The sequence below is a fragment of the Crocodylus siamensis genome, chromosome 10 (genome assembly GCF_052110815.1).
Source record: "Crocodylus siamensis isolate JL-2025a chromosome 10, ASM5211081v1, whole genome shotgun sequence".
Lineage (NCBI taxonomy): Eukaryota > Metazoa > Chordata > Crocodylia > Crocodylidae > Crocodylus > Crocodylus siamensis.
The window spans coordinates 59,453,443-59,479,603 of record NC_143404.1 but is presented as its reverse complement, the minus strand read 5'-3'; the positions used below and the strand labels follow the sequence as shown (position 1 = coordinate 59,479,603).

At 40.8% G+C, this 26,161-nt stretch overlaps 1 protein-coding gene across 3 annotated transcripts in view; it reads right to left on the bottom strand.

The window, feature by feature from the left end:
• Nucleotides 1-2,098: 2,098 nt before the first annotated feature.
• ARFGEF2 (ARF guanine nucleotide exchange factor 2) overlaps nt 2,099-26,161 on the bottom strand; it is a 58,838-nt gene continuing 34,775 nt past the window's right edge. For 2 of the 3 annotated variants that reach the window (XM_090064798.1, XM_090064799.1), the window contains exons 21-39: nt 24,708-24,866; nt 23,005-23,152; nt 21,230-21,329; nt 20,082-20,122; nt 19,825-19,994; nt 19,024-19,175; nt 18,723-18,895; nt 16,080-16,240; nt 15,080-15,210; nt 14,852-14,981; nt 12,960-13,095; nt 11,870-12,008; nt 11,734-11,788; nt 11,351-11,465; nt 10,863-10,993; nt 9,080-9,248; nt 8,146-8,284; nt 7,449-7,566; nt 2,099-5,935 (exon numbers count right to left, since the gene is read on the bottom strand). In XM_090064798.1, coding sequence (XP_089920924.1) covers nt 5,759-5,935; nt 7,449-7,566; nt 8,146-8,284; nt 9,080-9,248; nt 10,863-10,993; nt 11,351-11,465; nt 11,734-11,788; nt 11,870-12,008; nt 12,960-13,095; nt 14,852-14,981; nt 15,080-15,210; nt 16,080-16,240; nt 18,723-18,895; nt 19,024-19,175; nt 19,825-19,994; nt 20,082-20,122; nt 21,230-21,329; nt 23,005-23,152; nt 24,708-24,866 — 2,544 coding nt within the window. In that variant the 3' untranslated portion in view covers nt 2,099-5,758. Of the gene's footprint in view, nt 5,936-7,448; nt 7,567-8,145; nt 8,285-9,079; nt 9,249-10,862; nt 10,994-11,350; nt 11,466-11,733; nt 11,789-11,869; nt 12,009-12,959; nt 13,096-14,851; nt 14,982-15,079; nt 15,211-16,079; nt 16,241-18,722; nt 18,896-19,023; nt 19,176-19,824; nt 19,995-20,081; nt 20,123-21,229; nt 21,330-23,004; nt 23,153-24,707; nt 24,867-26,161 lie in introns of those variants that run through there. The other variant, XM_090064801.1, reaches the window with a different exon arrangement.

Below are 26,161 nucleotides of genomic sequence, written 5' to 3'. Positions count from 1 at the left end.
TTCCAGTAAAGACTACTTAATCCTCATAACATAAGGAATTGAGAAGTGCAAAACAAGTCACCCTGTGATACTGACCCTAGGCATCACTAAGCTAAAACAATGCTGTTTTAGAAAACAAACCACAATAATTTTTATGCATGGGCTTTTGCATTCTCTTAATAGGACAACATGTTGAAGACATACTGATGAAGGCCAGTCTAGTGTAATATACCCATTGTGATTCTTCTAATATTGCCACGTGGTTGGTATGGAACCTTTTAATTCTTACTTTATGTAAGGAAGGTACTTCCTTATTCTCAGAGCTGTGACTTTTTTTTTTCCTGCTTGGACAAGAAAAGGAATCAACAAAAGATTAGAAAATTTAGGTAAGGAATTTGTACTTTTGGCAAAATGCATATTATCTGCCTTAGGGCTGCACCTAAGCTTACATTCTGTTTATATGAAGCAATGTAGTAGGAAGAGTTTAAACTGAGAACCCTTAAAAGTAGTGTTTTGCTGCAATTGTAGCAGAACTACAAAATATGGATGTAGATTTAAGACAAGATCTCTACATGTCCCAGGAGAGGAGAGAAACAATTTTATATTACAACTAGCCAATTGCCCATCAAGAATGACAGGGAGAGGGGTTGCAATGGCATGCTGCCACCTAATGCCTCATGTTGCTGCTGTTCTGCCCCTTGCAGGGAGTGGGGTGGGGAGCCAAGGCTAGAGCTGCTGGCCTTGGCTCCCCCCACCCACTGTCCGGTTCTTGGTGCTGCTTGCAGGGAGTGTGGTGAGGAAGTCGAGGTCTGCACCGCTGACCTCTGCTCCCCCACCCTCTGTCCAGTCCTTGGTGCAGCTTTGGAATGATGGCAGCAGTCCCCCATGCTTGGCGCACTCTGATCGGCTGTTTGCATCAGCCAGTCAGAGTTCAAATAAAGTGTTACAGACAGCCAGACTTAAGCTTCTATAATATTAGAATTGTGCCCAAGGAGTATTTTAAAACCATAAATTAATCAGCTGGTGTTTGTTTCAATTACTGCTTCATCTGTATTTCATGTTAAAAAGTATAAAAGAAAAACTACTCATTTTACTAAAATTTTAGAGGAGCAGGCAGGAATCTGCTATTTATAGGCCACCTTTAGAGGAAATAGGTTTTGCCTAATCCCAACATGCCAGGCACCCCCCCCCAAAAAAAAAAATACAGCTCTAGTGAGCTTTGTAATTTGAAGAGGGTATTGATCAAGAAAGCAGACTTTTTGATTAGTGAATTAACAGGCATTACCATCCAAGCCCTTCCTCACAGACTGCTCTGTGGAAATGAAGCCTGGGAGAGGAAACCTCTTATGCAAACTTAGTAAGAACTTGCACTTTTTTGCTCTTCATAGAAAAGAGTTGCAGGGAAATTTACAAGTAGTGTGGCCTTTGTCTATTAGTAGCTTAAATTTAATGAAACGTGAATAGTGGGCTCCTCCATGTACTTTTTAGAAGCTGCCACCTACATGGAACACCCTAAAAAAAAAAAAAAGATAAACTTCCATAAATTTTATGGATTTAAATTATGGATGGTTTAGCACCCTTCCATTATATTAATGGTTAAGTCAGTGATTCTCAACCAAGAAGCCATTAAATCATTTTGGGAATGCTGTGCAATATTAGGTGTGCAACTGCCATGCCTACACACGAGTCACCAGAGATCTAAAATAAGAATCCAGAGTGTCAAAGGCATTCTGACCTCTTCTGGTCTCAGTTCTTTACAACATAAGAATTGTTTTATTTCAGTAGTGAAGAGTTTAAATTTCACTAATAGCTAGCATCCCTCCCGGTCCCCAACCCTCAGGTGCCTTGAGTCTAAAAAGGTTGGGAAATCACTGGGTTAATTAAGCCATTGCTAATAATGAGCAGAATGAGTGGCTGGCTAGCCAAAAATGTCTTTCCATGTCAGCTCCAAGGAAAAAAATATATTTCTGTTACACTTCTTAACTCACTATTTCCATGCATTTGCTACTCAACATACGAGAAAGACCAAAAGAAGTCTATACCCATGAATGGTTATATTCCAAACAGGATACAGCAAAAAGTTTCATACAAGTTTTAACTACTGAATTAAAAAGCAAACTTCAGTTTTAAAATTTTATTGATTTACCACCTGATTAAAGCATGGAATATTATAACAGTATTATACATAATTTTATGTAGAAAACTTTACATAGCTTTTCATAGTATATAATTATTCTGCTATTCTCTCAAAAAATGTATACATCCATTGGGCAAGGAATGCTGTTCATTAAATTACTGATATTAAAATTTACTTAATAAGATCTTTATGAAAGTAACTAGCAACTAATTTAGGCATTTTAAATAGGTAAGACATACATTTTGCACAGAAAGTACATTTTCCTTAAAAGTGGCAGAAAAAATGTAAGATATCATAGACATTAAGGTAGCTGTGCCTTTGACAAAAGGAAAAAAAAACAAACAAACAAAAAATACCACACTTGTACTTCAGGCCAAGGATACAATTTACCTCCTCTTTCCATTCTTTTAAATCATTTGGCTTGCTTACATGATTAGAGAATTTTACCTAGGAGCTATTCCAGACTCTTATTCTGCCTATATTTTAGATATTATAGAAATAGAATTAGCGAAACTGAAATGAGAAAAAGCCAAGGGTCAAAACATAACATGCTCTTGCACCAGAACAAATGAAAGAAACAAGAACAGGGGTTTTTCAGGGTTATCCCAATTACCAAATGAAAAAAGATTTTTCCCCTGCCCACCCACTTGAAAAGAGTCCCATTAAGGAGAAACAAAATCATGAAACATGCAGATCCTCCACATTTATACTATTAAATTATGAACTTACATTTACCTATAATTTGTTGCATAACATCTTAATTAGCGTGTACACATTTAAAATGCAATGCCTGAATAGAGTTCATATACTGCATACAAATGCCAGATCTTTTTCTGGATATGCTAACATGGACCCCCAATCTCAAATATAGTCACATTAAAGCCAAAGAGAAGCTTTACCACAAGCAATAGGAGCCACTGCTAGCAGAACCTGGCACAAGATCCAAGCCAGTGTAGTAGTGATTACTTTTGGAGTTTTGACAGAGCATTCTCAGCTTTGTTATAATGATGCCAATGGGTTATGGCCTTTCCAAAAGGTACAGAGCAGCAAACAGCTGGTAAAAAAAGTGCTTCGAACAGTGTAGTTACTGATGCACCATTCTCTATTGATCTAGTATATACAATCAACCATCAGAAGTCTTGGAGGCAGGAATAAGACTGTTACACTGTTTCTGCTCTCCATGCAATGCAGCATAAATCTATAATTCTGATGTCATGATTAATTTCAGCAGTTTCTAAATTGCTGACAGACAAACTCTTTCCTAAATAAGTAAAGGAATACGTAAGGCTGCCTTAAAGATGCTCCAACATCAAGAAAGATCCTCAATTTTAGTACCTGGATAAACCCTGTATGCAAACAACAAAAAGAAGAAGTTCTTCAAAGCAATTTTATAATGAAAAAAAGCCTAGAATGCAACAGTTGTTGAAAAAAAAAAAAAATCTGTAAAATCTGAACAAATCAGAAGACAACTGCAGTGCTCTTATGTTGTCTAATAGAAGGAACAACTTAAAAAAAGTTATGTTCTGACAGGAGATAGGATTGTACATTTCATTAATAAAATATTAAAACATTCAAACATAGGAAAATGTACTGTCCTATTTAAAGTTTAGGGCAGGAAAAAAAAGTATATTTATTTTCAATTCACTCTTACAGTTCCAAAATTAAAGAATATCAAAATAAATAACTGACTTTTACTGTAGTTGATGAAATGACGCAGTACCAGGGAATAAGTGACTATACAATTTACAGTACAGTGTAAAAGGATGTATAATAATTTCAAATGCAGCAATTAATATGCAAATACTCATCTGTATTCCCAGTAAACTATAGCTATATGATCCTTTCAACATGGGTAGTGTATATATCTTATCTACTGTATAAAGGTAATAAAAAAAAAAACACCAACTCTGCAATTGACTTTCTTTGGTAGAAAAAATAAGTTTTAAAAGAAGACAATAAGGTATGTGAAAACCTTAAGAGTACTTCTGGCCATAATAAAGCCCATGCGGTATAAACACAAACTCAATTAACTGAAGAGCACCGTTTGCAAAATCCCTTAACATGTGAATGTGGGAAAATTAACTACGCTAGAAAAATTAAATTGACATCCTTAATAACATATTGGAAAGATGGATCAGACTCTACACCACCATACGTATCCTTTGCCGTCTTTCAATCTAGCCATTTCTATCAAATCTCTAAACTGCTTATTAGAGATAATACTGTGGACAAGGTTTGATTCTGTTGTACATCAATTAAAACTGATACTGCATCAGAGGAATCGCTAACAGATCTAGAACACTAGAATCTGGGCTTACAAAAATGTAAATCACTAGGGCTAATGAAACTTCAAAGTTTAATCACAGGCTTCCTTTTGGTTGCTTCCAAACAGAAAGTATATTGGAAACTATACTGCAGTACATGTGTGCTTAAAACTTTGTTTGTTTTAAAATTTAAACTACAGCAGTCCTGGTGGAAACTAGAATTTACTAATCTTCCACAAATCACACTGACAGAACCTGAAAGATGAGGCATTAAAAAACAACCAATACTCAGATCTGCAGTAAAAATAGACATATCCTGATACGTATTAAAGATAGATTACTTCTGGCTAAATAGACATCCTTACTACTAAATGTATACATATCTATATATATATTATATATTCAGAAGGGAAAAGGTTGACAAACCAATACCATTTTCATTTCATTTGTTCAGTGTGCACTTTTATTTTAAGGAAAAAAACCCCAAAACCTCAAATAAACCTATTCTTGAATGTAACCTTATTTTAGGTGCTCTTTCCATGATCAGACAGTGTATAAATGTCAATGGAAAGTTTCAAAGTGCTTTTTAACTCAGTGCCTTCAAATATGAGACTTTCATGAGCTGAATTGAAATACATATTACTGTGTATTCTTGATGCAAAATAAACCTTCCATAAAAACCAAATTGTAGGAAGGTGCTTCAAAACTGACTGTAAAAATAACTTGTTAAATTAGTGGGGGGAAGGAGGGGGAGGAAGAGAGGGTGGGAAAGTTTTCCCCAAACTAGTATCATCTACAGCCAGACAACAAAACACGCTAACTGTTCTTCTAGTCATGTGTACACACAGAAAAAAAAAAGTCCAGCATGATCTTAGGCAGTCATTAGCCACTGCAATATATATTTTATTATGAACACATGTGCTAACATCACAAGCCTATACAACTATATTCAATATTTCCAGGGGGAGTAATTTCCACTAAGAAACTGTCTGCAGCAGATTTACTGAAATTAGCTAGGAAGTGTAAGACTGAACAATTGAAATAACAGATCCAAAAAGACAGACTTGATCATAAGAATGACTAACATTGAAACAAACAGACTTTATACACCTACTGTATTAACTGTAAGCAACAATATGGAAGAAAATTAACACTGCTGATAGCCATTTTTGTCAGGGTGGGCAAAACAAATCTGTTTTTCAAAAAAAAAAAAAAAAAAAAAAGAGGGAAGGAGAGAGAGAAAACAAAAGAAAATGGTGTCCTGATCAGTTTCGTGTGCCAAGAGGTACCAATCGTTTTTCTCCTCTTGAATCCATTCCTTGAACGTACCGTAGCTGAAGCATTGTGAGTAAGCAGCAGTGACCAGTTTTACTTGAGGCTACCATGAAGGTAAGGGGGTCCCAGTTGTCCGTAACTGCTCCTCCGGCATCCAGATTTTGAACACTACACCTATTCGCAGGAAGAACTTCCGTAGCACAACTCGGAGCTCAGGAATCAGGTCAAACTGCATGATTTCACACAGGTATGGGTAATACGTTGAAGCATGTGCTTTAAACTGTTATGGAAAATAACATGATGCAAGTTATGGCTATTCCCTAGAACACTTATTGGCATAAAACTAACGATTTGTCACTGTTTCCCAGTTGTACTCCACTGAACTGTGGGAATGGTCACCAGATGCTCCAGCAACAAGGGAAGGCAGTTTCTCATTAAAAATACCTGAAAAGCTACAACAGCACTTTCCCAAACCACATGATAATGAGACAAGACCAGTATGTATTGCAGTGTCCAGACTTTCTTACTGTAATTACCATATGTATTACTATGAAAAGCGTTTAAAGACTATATATTTTGAATAAACTGGCTTAATAAAATTTGGTAGGGTTACCATATTTCTAGTATCAAAAAAAGGACACCTGTGGGGAAGAGAAGTGAAGGGGGGGGGGGGAACATGGGCGAGGGGGAAGGGTTATGCTGGGGGGACACATGCCCACACCCTACTGCCCCTCACTCCTAAGCCCCTGCTCCCCAGTACCCCTCACTCCCAACTCCCAGCACCGTGGCCCCCACCCCTGCTAACCACACAGCTTGTGCGCGTTGCCTCTCAGAGCAGCTTGCTGGGGCCCACGCAAAGAGTACATGACCCCCTCCCACCCCGGCAGCCAATCATCTTGCCTGTTGCTCTCAGCCCCAAGCAGCCAAACTGCTAGTGCCTGGGAAAACAGAGGCAAAGAAAAAACCTGGACATTTGCTTGCATTTTTAAAAACCCACTCAGACACGAGGACAGAAGGCCAAAAAAAGGACATGTCACGTCTGGGGAAACCCAGATGTATGGTAACCCTAGGTTCGTCAACAGGCTGTTGCAGTAACTGAATTAAAACAAATCACCAACAAAAACTGAGCTACTTTACCTTTCTGAACTACGCTGCAAGGAGTAACAATATTACCAAAGTGCTTTAGTTTGCACTGACATGATGCATGGTGATAAGCCTTCATCATTATTGACTACCAGGAAATCAGTGTAAATATAAGCTCAGTATTCATTAAGTTTAGCATAGTTTCACAACCATACAGATTTAATGCAAGCCGTGCACTTTTTCTTATAACTCTATGCTACACATGTACGAATAAATATGCCATAAGTATCATTAACAAAATGTAAATATTTCTCTACCCCAGCTCTGGGAATCAGTGCAAAGCTTTGTGTATGTCCTGTGGCATGCTTGCAAAATACACATTAAGAAAACTGATCTTCTGCAAAAGGAAAATTTACATCTTTACTAACAGATAGACAGCGAAATCAGATATTTGAATGAACATTTAGCAGCAGTGAAGGTATGGCAGAGACTCTCGGGGGCGGGCAATTATTTTGGGCAGAGGGCCACTTACTGAGTTTTGGCAAGCCATTGAGGGCCAGCCACATGACAGGCAGCCCAGGGCAGATAAATATTAATTTTCTAAATTGGTTAAGGGCCCCGCAGGCTGGATAGAACGGCCTGGCGGGCCACGTTTTGCCACCTCTGTTATATCTGGTAGTAAATAAAGCTGGTTTCTAGCCTTATCTTACCTTTTCATCACTGATTTTTAGTGTTTTTGTTAACAGCAACAATAGGAGATTGGTCCAGGCCTCTCTGTGGCTTTCTGAATTCACCGTGATAAAATAGGCTAATGCTTCACTGCACACACTAGAAGAAAGTATTCATAAATTAATTATTTCATAAGCATACAAACCTTAAGATACAGGGGAAAAAAGCATGTACACATTGTGTGTCCCATTTGTGACTGCAATAGTTTGTGTTCCCCAATGAGCTGCACTTGTATGTGAATATTTCCAATCAAATCTGTTAGCTTTACTCAAGTACAGTGGTTTGCTTCCATAGATTTTAGTTTATGGGAGTTGCTACAGGTGGCTGTAGTTGGCATAAATGCTTGCTTTAAAATTGAAGCTTGCTACTGTTACGATGGCCAAGGGTTTTTCCCTCCTGCTCCAGTAATTGTTTTTTTTAAAAGAACATTGTTTTTAAAAAGGCATCAGTCTGATAGCCTTGGAGTGTGAAATCCTTTCCTGATCCTCAGAACATGTACAGCTCTACCAACATTCCCCCTCCAAACCCAGCGTGAGCCTCCATCTCTCTCATTTGGGAGGGGTTGATGAACTTTGTCTCAATGGCCCAATGAATTCTTTGTCCAGCTAGACCGACAAAATCTCTTGGGGTCAGAGACATCTTGAGGCCCCAGATTTTTATGTAATATCTCATTCTTACTTTAGAAGTCGGTGTTGTATCGCATCCCAGGAGTCTCTACGGCTTTCATCAACATACATTCGGAAGAGGATTCTCAAGCAACAAGCCAAGCTGCTGGTCTCTTGTTTTAAAAGATTGGGTTTTGACTTACCCTTGAACCCTAGAAATCAATTAATTACACATTGGAACATCCATCTACATTTGCTTAAAATCAGGAAAAACAAAGTTGAAGTTCAAGATCCAGCAGAGTGGAGAAACCTATTGTAGTGCATTTTGAGAGATGACAAACATATAGTATATATTAAAAAAAAAAAGATACGGTCCTTTTTCAGCCTGTGTAGGCACAACATCTCAACTTTTCCAAGGTCTGATGTGAATCCACTGGTAATAAGGGTTGCCCATTACTGCAAAGTATAGATTTGTAATCCATATGTTCTGGGTTTCCCCCTAAAACCTTTGGAGATTTTCACTATTGCTTCCAGATGCAGTCACAGAAAAGGCTTCTCACTTGTCTTGGAATTGCATATATTTTATATAGAGTTTCATTAAAATATGCAAGCAAACAAAAAGCCCAAAATGGCAAAAAGGCCTTCTCTAGGTGGTCTAATGATTTGTGGTCAGGACATTTCCATGAAAGAAGTCAAATGGCATGCCTCTTACTAGCAACTCTTCCAAAATAGATTTCTAAATTGTAATTCCAAATTGCTGGCAACTAAATCCACTATCTCCCCATCACATTTCCGCCCCCCCTCCCCGTGGTGGAAATGAATTAGGTATTTGGTTACAAAATGGAAGGAATAATCAAAAGCCACCTAATCAAAAGGGTTAAATGTATCATTGGAGTACTACGCAATTAACTACTAATAAGAAGGCAGTATTGAGTCCAACTGAAGAAATATGCTTCTGCAATGCTACACATTGTTTACATGATTCCTGCTAGGTAAGATATGCGTACCTGCTCTCCATAGGACAGTTCGCTGTTCATAATTGGAATTAAAGGCTTTGGAAAATGAATGAGACTCTTGCAAACAATCCAATAATTTAAAGAGGTGATGTGAAGACATGTACTTATACATTCCTTGGTCTTCTGTGTCAATGTGGATATCTGCATCCAGGGCATCTCTCTATATAAAAGCAAGACAAGATGATATTTAAAGGGAGAACAGAGCTAAACCTACCCTCACTTTTACACTTTATGGCCATGCACTGGTGTAAAACCAGACCAAATTTATCAATGCAGATACATGCCAACGATATTAAAACAGCAGAATATGGTTAATAATGTTTCCATAAGCCTGGACGATGCCAGGGCCGTCTCTGTGCATTTCAGTACCTTATTTTTACAAATATACTAGCAAAGAAAGTATTGTTGATATCAACCATTCATTGGTAAGAGAATCTGGAACCAAGCAAGATCTCCATTTCAAGACTATGCAAAATCATTGCTGAATGATACAAAGCACCACATATCCTTTGGGGCCAATTCATGATCTGTAGGGTTCTAAAGAGCAGGGGTGTGCAAAACGGGCCATATTCAGTTCGGATTCAATGCCGATTTGAAGAATCAGTGATTTGGCAACAGACACAACTTTGAAAGTTTTTTCTACGTACCTTGTACTAGTGCGGCTTGTGAACACTGAGATGCTGGGGAGGATGGAGCATCCCACAGGACTGCAGGGCTCCCCTGCACCCCTGCATGCTCAGCAGTGAACCCAGAAGTGGACCAGAACTACTTCTGGTTTACTTCTGGGTCTGGGGGGAAGAGGGAGGCACCTGAGGCTGACTGCCGAGCCAGGGGGTGGGGGTGGGCCCAGCGTGCTTGGCAGCAGACCCAGAAGTGGACCAGAATCCACTTCTGGGCCTGCTGCTGAGCGCACTGGGGAGCCCCCCATGCTCCTGTAGGATGTTCCATCCGCTCCAACATTTCAGCATTCATAAGCCACCTGGTACCTTGAGGTATGTAGAAAAAACACTTAAAGGCTGTCTATATAGCTGAAGAGTTGAACCTTTCTGAATTTCTCCGAATCAACTGAGAGGATTCCAATTCAATCTGGAGAGATTAAAAGGGTCTGATTTGAGTAGGATTTGGAGATTTGGCCACCGAATGGGGCTGAATCAAAATCAGGGATCGAAGCTTTGCACAGCTCTACTAAAGAGACTGTCAGACAAGCTGACTAGTCAGATATTTTATTCCATATGTCCAAGTGCTGCACAGTGCATATGTTGTTATGGAAATGCACCAGCTTCTGGATAAATGCGTACCGGCCAACTGGCATGAAGCACATCATCCAAATGTCAGATCCTTCTCTACCCAGGCAGCATAAAAATAAGAGGTACCTAACCAAGCATTAACACAGATAAGGTTCCTCTGGTCCAAAACCCTAACCCAGGCCTTCTATGGAATAAATAGCGGGCTGTGTACACTCCCTTGAAGACCAAATTACTGGAACTCAGCTGAAAAAAAAGGACTGTTTCACCAAAGAAAACCCACTAATAAGCATTATAGGTTAAGTCTGGGCACTTAACCATGGCTTCTTGCCAAGTTTATCTGCCATGATATGCAGGAAGCAAAGAAACAAAATCACCCTCCCTGCTCCCCTACAGAGAATGAAAATGCTAAAGCCACAAAATAAAACAAACTGGAGTCTGTCTTCAGAGTTACATCAAAAAGAAATGCCTCTTTCAGGAAAAGTATAGTACATACAGTCTGTTACTAGAGTGCAAAGAAGAGTCTTTACCTGAGCTGCAGCCATGTGCTCAGCATCTTCCTTCTTGCTAGTTGCTGGATAAAATACTATACTATCAATGGTCTGTATCAGTTCCAGCTGCACCACACACTTAATAAGGAGGTTGGCAAATAGTTTCTGGTCTGATGGAATACAGCAATATTAAGTTTGAGAAGTAATTTATGATAGACGAATAAGATATTCCAAAAATCATGCTTCTCCACACCCCATTACTTTATGAATCATCTTTAAATCATTGTACAGGAACCATTTTCTTCATTATAATCCTAGTAGAAGCAAAGCTTAGACCAAACCTGGGCTAGGAATTTTTCATTAAAGTTTTTAAGGTATCCTAAAATGCCTTAGGGATCCAAATAAAGAAGCCTAAACCACCCGACCCCTCCAAAAACGAGAGAGCAACTCTTTTCTTGAAATAAACTGCTTGAGCCAATGACTAGGAGTTTGAGGAAACTGATGTTAATGCTGAAATGCATACTTACTTGCATAAGGACCACCTTTCCAGCTCTCATCTGTTGGATTTGAAAACTGACTCTGTCCCCTTTCTGAAGCATTTTTGTCCACACTGCTCAGAGACTGGCGATCTAAGTCGACATCCTAGAAGACAACAGTATCACAGGAACTTCCATTAATTCAATATACTTAATTTGTCCCAGCCCTCACTTTTCTGATTATTTAAGCTATTTCTATAAATATCTTGTTCTTGTGCTGCATTTGATGCTTCTATTTCCCACTGGTCTAAATACAGAGTAATGCAGTGTGCTAGTTTTAGCTATTATCTTTACAAATACATTTACCACACTAAATGTTTCTAGTTACATCCTCCCCCCCCAAGTTCAATTACATAGCGCAAATTCATTCTTACCAAATGCTTTTCAGAAACATCATCATCCATTCCTGCTGGTCTCCATGTAAGCAGGCTTCACAGAGAAAGAAAATACCATAAATCCACTTATCTTGACTTCACATATTGTATCAATTTTTTGTTTGAACTAACTTACGCATGAGGAATGGTGGTTTTGAAGATTTCCAGCATACAATTGCACGTTTGGTCCCAAACTTCAGGACTGAATTTTTCTCCATTTAGTATTACCAAGTTTTCTAGACAATTGGTACCTGATCGAGCCAGCTGTTCATTATCTGTAAATGAATTACCCTTATTTATTAGATTCTACAAGCCTGCCTGAAGAAAGGATAAGAATTAAAACATTCACAAACAGTTGTGCACATTTTATATTGTGAAGACTTGGTACAAGTACCAGTTTCACCAATAGCTCAAAGCCTACCTAACAAACTGCAGTCATAATGAATGGGCATTATAGTACCGCTAAGAGTAAAGCTCTTTTGTACCAAATGGTAGACAAAGGCAGTAAAAATTCCAACCCTGAAAAGACAGGATTCAAGGGACAAAAAGGGTGGCAAAGAGGCTGAGATATGAAGCCTCTTGCCTTGGTCATGTAACAGATTAATGGCAGAGCTGGGAATAAAGTCTAGGACACTGTACTGGAGGTCAGGACATCAAACAGACTTAACTCTTCCCAAGTATGTAGATTAAGGACAAAAATTTTAAAAAGTCCAAAATTACTTCCGCCCTCATAGCCACCTACCAAAATTGCTTCCGCCCTCATTCCATGTTAGTAGTTTACACAAGAACTTAAAAAATGACATACGTAGCAGTTGGATTCTTTAGATAAGTAGTTACACAAGAGTAACTTTCTAGGATGCTGTCTACAAACTACTGGGGTTACTTTCAAATTGTAAGAGAATTATTATTTTGTGCATCCAGCCAAGGATGAAAAACTAGTTTTTGACAAAAGAAGAAAAGCTAAATGGTGGAGTGTCAACATAATTCATGACAGAGCAAAATTAAATCAAGCTCCAAGTATCAGCATGCTCAGCTGGCAAACAAGAAACAATCACAGGAAAGGCTAACTAACTAAATGGCATGAAGGAATTATCCTTGGAAACGACTTATTCACGGATATATAAATACTGCTTTGTTTTTCCTGTTTTAATTTCTTTGAGAAGAGGCTAACGTATTCCAAAAGGTTTATCAAATTAACAACACACATATGTATGTGAATAAGCTACCTTGTTTTACACACCAGTGTAACTGTGCAAATATATCAGGAAGAAGGATCTCATTTAAAGCTTCATAGAACTGTGTAAATACATCACAGATTGCGTAAAGTGCATGGTTACACGTAGTTGTCATCCATTCAGATTTCTGTAAGAAAGTAAGTAAGTGAGAGGCTTTTACTTTATTTGTAGTACAAAGTGAATGGAGAGAATAAGTTCTGATACAGCAGGGGCAGGCAATTATTTCAGATGGAGGGCCACTTAACGAGGTCTGGTGAGCTTGAGGGCCACATGGATAGTCCTGCCCCTTGACAGTTGTCCCAACCCCCTAGTTGCCATCTTAGGACCACAAGTCCCACTTCTAACCCCTGACCTTTGCCAACTGAAGTCCCTCCCCTTGCTCCCCAGAAATACTCCTTTTCAGACGGGGGGTTGCCATCTTAGAACCAGAAAAAAAAGCCCCAAATCATGCACTAGAAGTCAAACATCCACTATAACATTTTAATTTTGTTACAAAAAATATTTTTGTCATGATTTGTTTGCGTAGTGTATATAGGAGGTGATTGCACAATAACTCAAAAATAAATTCTTAGTCTTGTATTGTCTGTGGGTGGATGTGCATGTGGGAGGTGCTATTAGGGCACGGTGTGGGTGTGTGGGATGGTGGGCATTTGTGAGGTGTGAGGGATGGTGGGGGGTGGGTATGGGGAACCTCTGTACAGTCCCCCCATGGCGCCGCAGCAGGCACTCGAGCCTGGTGCAGGCACTGTTGCCCGGTGGTGTGCAGCTCTGGCCAGTGGTGCACACTGCCATGAGGGGGGCAGCCTGCCCAGGCTGCCTCTATCGCCAGCGCTCCCCACCATGCACGCACAGCCCCCACTCATGTGCCACAAGAGGAAAGCCCCAGGCACTGGAGCGGGCTGCCTTCACTGGTCCCTGCTAGTAGGGGTCAGGGCTCCTCTCCACTTCCGGTGGAGTCCCAGGACTTGCACAGCAGAGAGCAGTGAAAGCAGCTGACAGCAATGTGTGAAGCTTCCCTCCAGTGGTGTGTAAGTGCAGGGACTGTGTGTGCACAGTGGGGAGTGTCAGCAATAGAGGCAGCTGGGAGGGGGCTGCACTCCTCACTGCAATGTGCGGTGTTGGCTGGAGCCACACACTATCAGGCACCAGCTGCGCTGGACATCTGTGCCCCTGCCTGCTGGTGCTGCTGCTGCGTGCAGTGGGTAAAGTCGGGGGGACCCATCCCCTGCACACTCCCTCACACCCACATGTGCTCCAAGCTGCTGCTGGCCCCCATGGGCATTTGTATAACAGGGCACCTTGCGCTCACATACATACATACATACATGTATGAGAACATATACACATATGGGCATCTTGCTCCCACCTTCGTGGGTGGAAGGGCTGGTCAGGGTCCAATTAGTCGGTGGGTGCTATAGGCTGGATTAAAAAGCGTCTGGTGGGCCAGATCCAGCCTGCAGACTATATTTTGCCCACCCCTGTGATAGCATGTGGCAGAAGAATGATTAGTCATTAAAAAAAAAGCACACAGCTTAAAAGAGGAATACAATTTGGATAGAGGTCACATCATACCCAGAAATCTATAGCTTGCCAACACCAGAGGTTCAGGTGTGGTTAGAATTAATTACAAACTTGCATCTGTTCAGCAAGGTAAGGTCTAAACTTGCGAGAAATCACTGGACACCATTCTTGGTAGTCCCACACATCATGGAGAAACTACAGACATGGAAATCTTACAAGCAAGTTTTTCAAGGAGGGAACAGGCAAATCTCAGAAGATGACATGGTGGAAAATGAATACCTATGATACCACCACCCATGTTGAGGTCTTTAGCTGTCAGATTTCTAAGGGCCAAAAAACTGTCCTCAGAAGACCTTTGTTACCTCAGTTTGTTGTTCAGGGAGTTTCATATTGTCAAAAATCCTGAATACAATTCGGAAGAGATCTTGCCACCAGTGTTTTTCAAAAGTATGCCCGTAGCTCTTCATTATTTCAAACATCACCGTCAGACCTCTACGAGAAGAAAACAATAAAAAGCACAAAGACTCAAATGGGGGCCTCTGTTCATTCAGATAACTGAATACACCCAAAAGGCAAAATATTCTTATTACCTTGTCCGAACATCTAATTTACATCTATTAATGATGCAAGACAGTTCAAATAAGATAGGGAACCATCCTCTGACCCAGACCCTGTCTCCAGGAGCAACATTCATGTCATCACTTGTGTATTCTCTTAATACCTAAGAAATATTGGGATAGGTAGCAAGAAAAAAAAAAGTCATTTTTAAAAATGCACCTTTAGAGACCATTTTACATCAGAGCTTAAAACCTTTAAAAAGAGCTTAGAAGTTAAAAAGCTGATTTATTAGTTAGGTGTGCAATAAGGTATTTGGATTTATCGTTTCAGTATGTTCACTCCTCTAATTACATCCACAAATACATCCAATGTACCACAAATGCTGTTAAAGACTCATTTTAGCTCCATTCCTCATATAGCTTTTAAAAAAACTATTTTTTGGTATATAATGAAGTCAAATTTCAGATGGACTCCTGAACTGCACCTGCCTTCACATAATTTGTGCAAGTCATTTTATGTTTTGCTTGTGCAGTTACATAGATATTGGATGCATATCTTGCAAGTGTAATTAATACTTCAGGATCTTTTTAACAAAATTATTGCCATATTGCATATTCCTGCAATAAGACTTCCACAAAGAACAATTTAAGCTTCTACCCAGTGTATTAAAGAGGCATAAAAATAACAAAACATGAAATTTAGCTTGCAATAATCCACATTTGGAATCAAAGTTCATATATTTTCTAAATTGTCATAAAGTTGCAAGAGGCAGCTTAAATCACATTCAGTTTAAATTACATTGGTTTCAGCCACACAAAGCTGAAACCAAAAAGTTTCATCATTTTTCAAAAGGGGACAAACTAGTACAAGCATACCACCTTTAATATTAAACAGGCATCTACTTTTAGGTAAGCATTTTCACATATGCACTGTTAGACTCAAGCCTGAGTTTAAAAACAATTTTTCATTTCACAGTAATTTGGTTTAGCATTAAAAGATACTAGAAGAACATGAAGGCAGAGCATAAATTACCTGTGGTCTTTCCGAAACATATTTAGCACAGTAACGAATAAGTCTGATGGCTTCCATGCTAGTGTCAGGAAATGCTACATTACAGGCAAATTCAGATAAACATTTCACCGCATCCTGAAATGAATCTATTGCTGCTGGAAAATGCTGCTGAAAAATATTTGCTGGGGAAAACAGAAGAGAAAGAAACAGAATATTAATATTTAAAAGGTGTCTTTTATGACTGCTTCTTTGTTATAGCTTCATTAAATCCATGTTTTCCTGAAGCTGGTTACTTACTAAAATACTTCCAGGGTATTAAACATGTGCTTCAATTTAGAACAAGAAAATTGATATAAAGCTTTAAGTCAAATGGCCTACAGGGCCCTCAGACTATGCAGTAAGAAACCAGGACAAAAGTTTAGAATTTGGAGAGAGACAAATCAACACGAACCTTAGTTTACTCTGAAAGTTTCTGCCTACAATCTAGGAGATCCAGATATCTCAAGGCTGCAAAAGTTATCCTATTAGATTATCGTTTGACTTTAACAGAACTGTATCTATAACCACTTCTCATTTTCAGTATTTTCCAAATTTTTAAATATACAGGGCACAATTTTCTGGATTCAAAACTGGTGACAAATTTCTCTTTTACACAAAAAAAGTGGGGAGGGAAGGGTTAATGCATATGCACGTGTGTGTATTATATCTGTGGTTAAAATGCTGAAATATACTGTTAAAAATGACACCAAATACACCTTCCTTTAAGCAAAGGAGTCTCTATACCATGGTCCACAACGTTTTGAGCTTTAAAGGCATCTGTCCATAAATTTCTTTGAATTACATGGCACCCTAGTTGAAAAGCCACTTTGATCTAAATTCAGAGAAGATATGGAAGGGGCCTTGAGGCTGAAAAGTTTAAGAATCATGAATCTAACCGGGGCCACTTAAAAGGTTGCTAGCCCCAGAAGCATGAGAGGAGTGAAGGGGACAAGCCAGGCTGCAAAGCAAAGCTCCATATGTGCATCCATCTGCTTGCAGCAAACACGCTGTTGGCAGCATGGGGTGCAGGCAGGCAGCACAGAAGCTGCCTGGGGGGCAGGGGATGGCAGTAACAGTGGTGATGACAACTCTCCAAAGGAGCAGCTGCAGGTGCCACCAGCATAAACTGGAGCAGTGCAGAGTACTGGATGGGGAAGGAGAGCATTTACCTCACACAGAGGGCTCTCACAGCACATCATGTTTGCTCTCTAGTGAGGCATGGAACAACTTTTGAGAATCACTGCTCTACAATAAGCACATTTGTTAGGGGTGCGAACCAGGCCATACTCAATTCGGATTTGGCCCAAATTGGAGACAGTGATTCGATTAATTGATTCAGATCGCTGTTCCCAATTCTATTCGGCTGAATCTGAATCTGAGCATTTGATGCCGATTCAGAGAATCAACTATTCGGACACAGAGCTTTAAATGTTTTTTCTATATACCTCGAGGTACCAGGCACAGCTCATGAATGCTGCAATGGTGGCGTGGATGGCGTGTCCCACAGGAGCACGCAGGTGGGCCCCCACATGTTCGGCGGCAAACTCTGAAGTGGACCAGAAGTACCTGTAGTCTGCTTCCAGGTCTGCTGCCGAGCCTGCTGGGGGGGCCCCCCTGCACCCCTCCAGACCCAGAAGGCACCAATCACTGAGCCGGGAGGGCCCCCCAGTGGACCCAGAAGTGGACTGGAAGTGCTTGTGGTCCACTTCTGGGTCTACTGCCGAGTGTGCCGAGGACCCCCCGCCAGGCTCCTGTGGGATGCTCCATCTGTCCCAGCATCGCAGCATTCACGAGCCACCTGCTACCTTGAGGTATGTAGAACAAACATTTAAAGTTGTATCTATATCCGAATCGTCAAATCTTTCTGAAATCGATTCAGAGAGATGAAAGGGTCTCCTGATTCGATTTGGATTCAGAGATTAGGCCACTGAATCAAGCCGAACCTCCACTGAATCAAATTAGCGGCTGAAACACAGCCCTAATATCTGTGTAGCCATATCTTTGGCCATTTCAAAATAGCAGAATTGATTGGATGCCTTCAGAAAAAAAAAGTTACAGTACAACCTGGCCTGGCACTCAAGTCATTTGTGATTTATTCCACCTGCTTCCCCCACCAATTCCCCAGCCAGAGGAATGGGATGGATTTTCCTTCAACTGGAAAAACTTTTCTGCCCCTCTTGCCATCCATGAGATTATTAAGGCATCCAACACTACCTTTACAAAAAGCAGGACCTCTCTCTCACCCCCTACCACTTTTTCAAGTCCCCATCTTGGGAAAGAATTATCTTGGTGCCCAGATGTTGAGAAGACCCTTTCACATGCTGTTAAAGTATTTCATATATCCTCCTGCATTCCCCTTAGATATTTCCTAGCACTACTTTAGAGATCGGGTGTAATATGCCATTTTGGTTTTGCCAGTCAGAGGAGCAGAGCAGTTATAACAGTGTTGGAGCTGTTCTAGCTAGGCCAGTATGCAAAACCTACCCAAGTAATTTTAGTGAGTTGGATATTTAAAAGCCAAATCCCAAAACTACAATAACAAACCCATTATTTAAATAGGCTCTTCTAGCATACAATGCATGAACCAAAACTGTTGCTGTGATCTATCTGCCAAGAATTACTTACTAACTATGTGTGCTGTAGTTTGAAAAGCCAACTCCACGATATTCCCATCATGGTCTGAAGCCGCTTGGTGAAATACTGCAAAGATATTCTTCCAGCCTGAGCGAATGTTCCCAGCCTGCGAGTTGACCATCTGAGCAATGCAGCGTATTACCATGTCACGAATAGTTGGCGATCTTAAAAAAAAAAAAAAATGAACCACCACGTCAAGTGCCATTCCCTATTTGCCACAGAGAATCTAAACAGTCACATTAAGATGCTGGCCAAAAAGTAAGCAAAAGCAGAAATTTTAGTACACGCACACCTGTTTTTCTTCATAATATGCTCAAAAGGCCTCAAAAAGTCTTTCTGGAAACGGAAGTTGGCTAACTCTCCCTTCTCAAGGAACTTCATTGACAGCTGCCTTAATGAGTCAACTGCAAAGATGGCCACATCTTCATTAGGGTTGCAGCCAACCTAGTAAGGGAAAAAAGTGTGTGTCTATGTATACCAATATACATTAAAAAAAAAAAAAGTCAACTCTTCAATAAACTGTTTCAGACCAACAGTTAATTGAAGAATGCAGTCACAGTGCTTCCATGCTTCATCCTTCAGGTAACTAGACTGTCTTTACAAACAGACAATGCCGTGCAAAAACCCAGAAATTTGTAACCTGGTGGTTTAAAGGAATGAGTAGCATACCACCACCACACTAGAACATGGAAAAAATTTTGGTTAGAGAATTAGCAAACTGTTCAAGTTTGCAAACACTCAGTTTACACCTGCAAAGAGAATTCATTACATTATTTCTAACAATGGAGCTAAAGGAATTAAGAATCTTTTTCCTTCTTTTTGATTAAATACTCCATAATGTACTCTGATTGTGGATTTTGTTAAGATACAAATGTGAGATAGTCATGACCGCTTCAGTTCATCCAGAGTATTTAAAAGCATTAACTCAATCCATGTTGATCCATACATCCCCAAACCCATGACACTTGAATCATAAGAACCCTTTAAAGCCATGATGCATAATAAGGGGAAATTCTTGGCCAATAAACATTATTCCACCTGAACTCAAGTGGCACTGTAAGATTATATTCTGTAATCTTTAAGGTTTAAGTACCTTATTGAAATGATCTCCGATCACTTGCCATATCCTTGACCACTGCAGCCTAATGCGATTCATGTTGTAATATGAAATCTCCACTATCTTTTGTAGACTGAACATGCGTGGGTGGTGAGGGGAAGCCAGCTCATCCATGGAAACAGCACACAACCATCGGACAAAGTCAACTGAATGTTAAACAGATATTATAGGCCGTGAGTTTGGGATGGTTTCCCCTGCAATGGTCCTTTTCACTATATGTTCAGTATACATACCTATTGCATTGCCATCCAGCCTGGTTGATCCTGTAAATATTCTGTCGAACAAAATTAAGATGTGGTTAACATGTTAAGTTGTATTGAAAAGAGGCAACGATTTGTCCTGCAGAAGCTAAGCTGCTTCCCTCCATGGCATCCCACAAGCCCCATGCATGCTACTCTCTCACCCTCTCCTGTATTTCATGAGCTTTGTTTAACCCCCTGCACTACCACCCTGCCACCATGGCAAGAACTTGTATATACCTCCCCCAGCCTGCAGCTTTTTGGGTATCCTCATCTACCAAGCCAGGGTATGCCATTATTCTCATGCCTCGAAATGCACATTAGAAGGATGCATGCAGGCCTGCACTGCCCCAATAACTATTTTGCCAAAAAATACATCAATCATTCAGGGTGTTTCCATGTTAAAAACTCTAAGAGGCTGAGCAAGGGGGGAGGGGGGCAGAAAGGGATGGGAAAGTGTTGCACTAGAAGGCATTAAAATGGGTGCCACTTGATACCTTGTCAGACTACAACAGTGCTAGAAGCTCTGGCTGCACTAACCGTAGGGCAAGAGCTATGCAGGCTGGGGGTTGAGCATCCCTAATCTAATAAAATGGAGATACTGATGCATGTCCAATAAATAGGGATTTCAAAGAACCCAATTTGGATTTGTGACCCAGCAGAGGCAAAAAATGGTGTAAATTTAGAGTAGCAAATAACCAAACATAACAGGACATGCTTCATGTAGCAGACAGCCAATACAAAAGTAATTTATGTGCTTTTTAAATTGGTTCTTGTGCTCTATACAACACAATACCTCCAATTTATTTTGCAGCAGTAAAGGACTGAAGAACAGAATATGCATACGATATTCCCACCCTTAAAATCCATTTGAATTTATGCAAAATAATCCCTCTGGTTATCCAGCAATCAGCATCAATAACCACCTAGTTCACTGGAAAACATGTCTCTCTCTGGGATTGAAATAATGTACTCAATAGTTCCATGAGATTTGGCAAGATTCTTATAATGGTTTTAAACTTCAGAAGCTGAAAACCCAGTTGGAATCAACAGGTTTTTTGTTCGTTTTTAAAAACAAACATCAGGACAGCTTGGGAAACTCGATGCGCACATAATCTTATTACAGAAGCTAATGACAATACCTGTCCACTGCCACCACCACACTTTGTGAGCTAGTCTCTCCTACAGATTCCTGAATGCTGGCCATTTGCCTTTTATCAACTCCACCACCAACAAGGTTACCTGGAAAAAGAATATTCAGAGACAAATGACATCATATGGATTCCTAAGCATCAATAGTGCGTTCAGTTTTACACAAGCAGCAGCGATCAACAGCTGCTGCTCCCAAGTCACTTCCAAAATTCACACAGGACAAGTGACATTAATAACATTTAAAGGCCAATCTCAAAACAGTATTTCTTGACTGTCCATATATTTGATTCCAGAAGATTAGCTTCAAGTTAATAGTAAAATAAAAAAGTTATGAGCACAGGAACTTGCATTCATTTGTTCACTGGAAAGGGAGATGTTGTTTCAAATGAAACAGGTTTTGCATCATAGGACTGCATGAAAATTAGTCATCTTCAGTGGTTTTCAGTTGATGAAGAAAAAAAAAGAGCAACAAAGAGCAAGAAGAACAAAAACAAAAACAAAAAAACAAGCGACAGATGTCCCTATAGCCCAAAAGTTCCCAACCACCAGGTTGGCTGCAGGGTTATGGCGTGAGCCTGTGCTCAGAGCCCCGTCATCAGCCTGGACGAACAGCTTCCAGGGTCACAGCTAAACTTCCAGGGTTACGGCTGGATGGTGGGGGAGCCCAGGGAGGGAGGCAGCTGGCTCTGCACGCCCTGTCCCGCTCACACTAGGCCGCGGTAAAAGACAAAAGAAAAAAAGTTTGGGAACCACTGCTCTAGCCTATAAATAAGTGCTTGAACTTTAATTAATTATCTATAGTGGAACCAGAGGGTGTCTCTACACATGCTTTGGGATAGAGGGTGCATGGGGGAAGGGGAAATAGCACACACCTTAGCTAATTAAAGCACCCACAACATCCCATGCTTCAAAAAATCTTGATTGGGGCGCTTTAACTAAAGTTTTTTTGACAAGCTTTAGCTAAAGCACCCTTCACCACCATTTTGAAGTGCAGGGACACTGAATACACATGATGTGGAGGCTGCTGGAGCATGTTAACTGGCACACTCCAGTAGACTCAATTAATGAAGACCATGCCATGTGCCAATTAGCACACACTGGAACAGATGTCCAGTATGTGTATAGGTGCCCGGAGATATTACCCTGGTTACCTGCAGTTTAGTTATCCAAATAAGTGGATGTAGCTACTGCTTCTGTTAAAACACTGCTATTTCTATATTAATCTCTTCTATGAAGAAACTTTCTTCTCCCTATAGTTCTCTGTGCATGAACCCTATTTTGTGGAATATAAAAAAACAGACTAAGATGGACAATGGATCTAGTATCTAGTATGAAATTTGCAAATGCTTGTATTCTAAACAGTTTCTAGGTGCCATCAAAAGTTTAGTACATAAAAGATTTTAATTGTTACAATATTTTTATTTCTAAACAAAGAAAAAAAGGAAACTAACATTGGTAACAAAACTATATTATGCTATATCTGAAAGTCATAACCACAGACAATTACATTTAGGAATTTTATCAAAGTAACTTCATAGAACCAATTTAGAACAGCTGGAACATACTTAGGTAATCATTACTGGAGTAGCTGAAGCAGTGGGCTCCTTTTATTAATCACGTAGTAAAACTGTTCTCCACATTTAGTTCATATTTATCGGCTTTAAACATTTCATAGGAATGTATCATTTATCATCTGTCATGTTAAGTGTTTAGATTTAATTTACTTGTAAATGCAAGCTTGTAAAGTGTCAGAGATTAATCTTACCTAGTCCCAGGCTCATGAATTCTTCACTCCCAGATGTATAGCTTTTAATGCTGCCTTCTCTTTCACGCCCAGAGCCAGATAAGTATCGTGTTTTAACCCCAGTTCCTATAAGTTGTGCTAGTTCCAACTGGCTGATGCATTTCAAGATCTAAAAAGCATGTGTCAACAACATGAGTACCTACACCACCATCTTCTACTATGAATTTTACAAGTCAAATTATTTTACTAATATTAAGTCTCAATACCTCTATGATGCAGACAAATGTTATTGCAAATATGCTTATTCTAAATGACCAAGATCATGATGATTCAGTGACAAATGTGAAATCAGAAGCTAGAAATCTAACCCCTGGTTCTTCAGCTGCTAAACCCAGCTTAGTATGTAAACGATTGGGTTTATAAATCTCCAGTGGATTTCCTTTCCACTGGGGTACATGGGTGGGCTCCCATTACTTCAAATCTAGCTGCAATTTTTGGGAATCTTAGGCCTCTTGCTACGTGTTGCATATATTACACAACTAACTGGTTAACTGTGCAATAAATTAGACTAGTCACATGTGCAAAGTAACTATCACACAATAAATCCAGCTATCACATTATCCAGCTATAAAAAGAGCAAACCAGCCATAAAGAGTTAATGCTTGAAAATGTGTAACAACTCTATAGCTGGTTTTTATCCAGCTATAACTTGAATATGTAGCAGGGCCCTTAAAAGGCAGATCCAGAGAGACAAAAGATAATGTCATTCCCACAGCGGAGTTCTCACTAGCAATGCCGAGTAGACAAGCCTGCTCTGTAGATGGAAACAAAGTGGTAAGGATGTTAGGAGCATCCCTTGGACTGTTCAAACCTGCTTGCCCAGAACCCAGGACTTTCGGGTGGTGCCAGGGCACCCAAAGGCATCCTCACTGCCTCAGTTAAAAAGCTTGTTTTACAAGGAACAGTACCAATTGGGTAGAGTTTATTCCCTCAACAGCACAAACATGCACTCTGTTACCCTGCAAGCTAGTTAAGCCTCTGTGTTGCCATTAAAGCTGAAATCTAGCCTCTCTGTTGCATGTTAAGCTGAAACAAAGATCTGCAGCAAAGTCCAGTAAGATTCCCATCTGTATCCTCCTGATCAGCAAAGACTTGCTTTTTGGGGGGGATCTTTATTTCTGACCTAGAGAAAGCAGGAAACTGCAGCAGTCTTGCTTTCAGATTAAATTAAGTTTAATCCTGCCAGTTTTCCCATTCTCCCTGGAAATTTCTCCAGTGACAAAGGAAGCTGCCTTGTAGGAGTTGCCAAAGGGTGAGAAGGAAGACTTGAGGATTATATACTAAGAGAATTTATTTGTCAATATACATGTCTGATAAACTCAGTGGTTCAGAAGTTGACTTCTCTCTCAAAATTTAATGACAGCTTAACACCCATAAAGGAGAGCATTTTTAACAATCTTCACACACCTCAGGACTGGCCTCCCAGATCCCACTTTAAGAGCCTTCACAATTCTAAAGGTTAGAAACATCTCTGTCAGACACTCCAGATTCAGATACAAGCATGCACTTCTGTAAGAGGGGGGATTTAATCTGTAAAGCTTCCCAGGGCTGCAGCTGTGAATCCTCTAGACTGTACAAATAGCAGGACAGAGCTAAATTAACAAAATGTTGAGGCTATTGATGCACATCAAGTCCTCATGTGCTCTAGCTATCCAAGCATTTACCTCATGCCAGGAATTCCCAAGGTAGTTGCCATCTGTATGAGCCACTGTAATAAGTGTTTTAATGGTATCTATGTTTTTCTGTTTCATTTCTGTAATGCTGGAACTGGCAGTCAACAATGAAAAGCGAGCAAGGGCCTGTACATAAGCATCTCGTTCAAGCTAGAATACAGAAATGAGAAAAATCAAGTCTGCAAGCATAGAAGAAAAAGCCATGCTGTGTTGCACAAAACCCTCCTGACAGCCCTATTTTGACCACATTCCTGCCCTCTCCACCCCCTCTCACACACAGCTTTGCAATTACAGTAGAGTATTTCCTGGCAGAGTCTTGAATCGAGTTGGGTACCCACAGGTGTCCTTAGATGACCCGCAAAAGCATGTCGGGTTCAGATTGGTATGTGAACTAGTTCACATCTTATGGTTTGTGTGTGGGTCAGAAAAAAATTTTCAGGTTAGACTCGGGTCAGAATAAGCCTCACTGACAGATGTGACCCCCCCTCCCATGCTTAAATCTCCACCCCCCAGCACTTTAAAGTCACTGTGCCCCCATACCAAGTCTAACTCATACCCAAAAGAGGCATCACGTTAGTTGGAGCTGGCTTGTCCAATGTCTGTATGGATCAGGTGCTTCCGTGGGGCTTTTATCCAATACAGAGGTCAGCAATGATTTTTGGGCCAAGTGCCAAAAAACCCCAGCAACCTGGACTTCGAAGATGCTGGCATGCTGGACAGTGGGGGAACGGCAAAGGGTCCAATGCTTGTTGTGGCAGCACATCCCTGGCCTCTTCCCTGCTGTCCACCCCAAGCAGCTGCTGCTAGCAACTAACAGGTCTGGGGCTCTGACCCCAGTGCAGCTGCTTGCAGCTGTCTTCTGTGAGCAACCTGGGCTTTGGCGGCGAAGCCACTGCAAATGGCTGCACCAGGATCTAGAAACCCAGCCTTACTGCTGGCAGCAGCTGCAGCCACATCTCTGGGAACACGGCACAGAAGGGGACAGGACACGGGGTGGGGGCCAGGGCAGCCCAGCCTCTTCCTTGCTGCAGACTGGGCACTGGCCACATGCAAGGACCTAGCTTGCTGGAACTTCAGCACAGGAGGTGGGGGTCTCCCCCGGGACTGCCTGGGGCAGCTGCCCCCATGACAGCACCCCCACCCACGAGCACCTTCCCCCAGCCCTGTGACCAGGCCAAATCCTGCCCTTTGATCCCCAAAGCAAGCGCAGCAATGAGTCAGCTGGGACTCCAGACCGCAGCGCAGCTGCTTCTAGGCTCACGGCTGGGCAGCTGCTGCCTGCCATAGAGCCCAGGCTGCTTAAAGCAAGGCTTGCAGCCTGTCACCTGCTGCAAGCAGCCTAGGCTCTGTAGCTGGCAGCAGCTGCCCAAAGCCCAGCCAGATTTGGCATACTGAGCACAATGCCTTCACATGCCGTGCTCTGGCACACCTGCTGAGTATTGCTG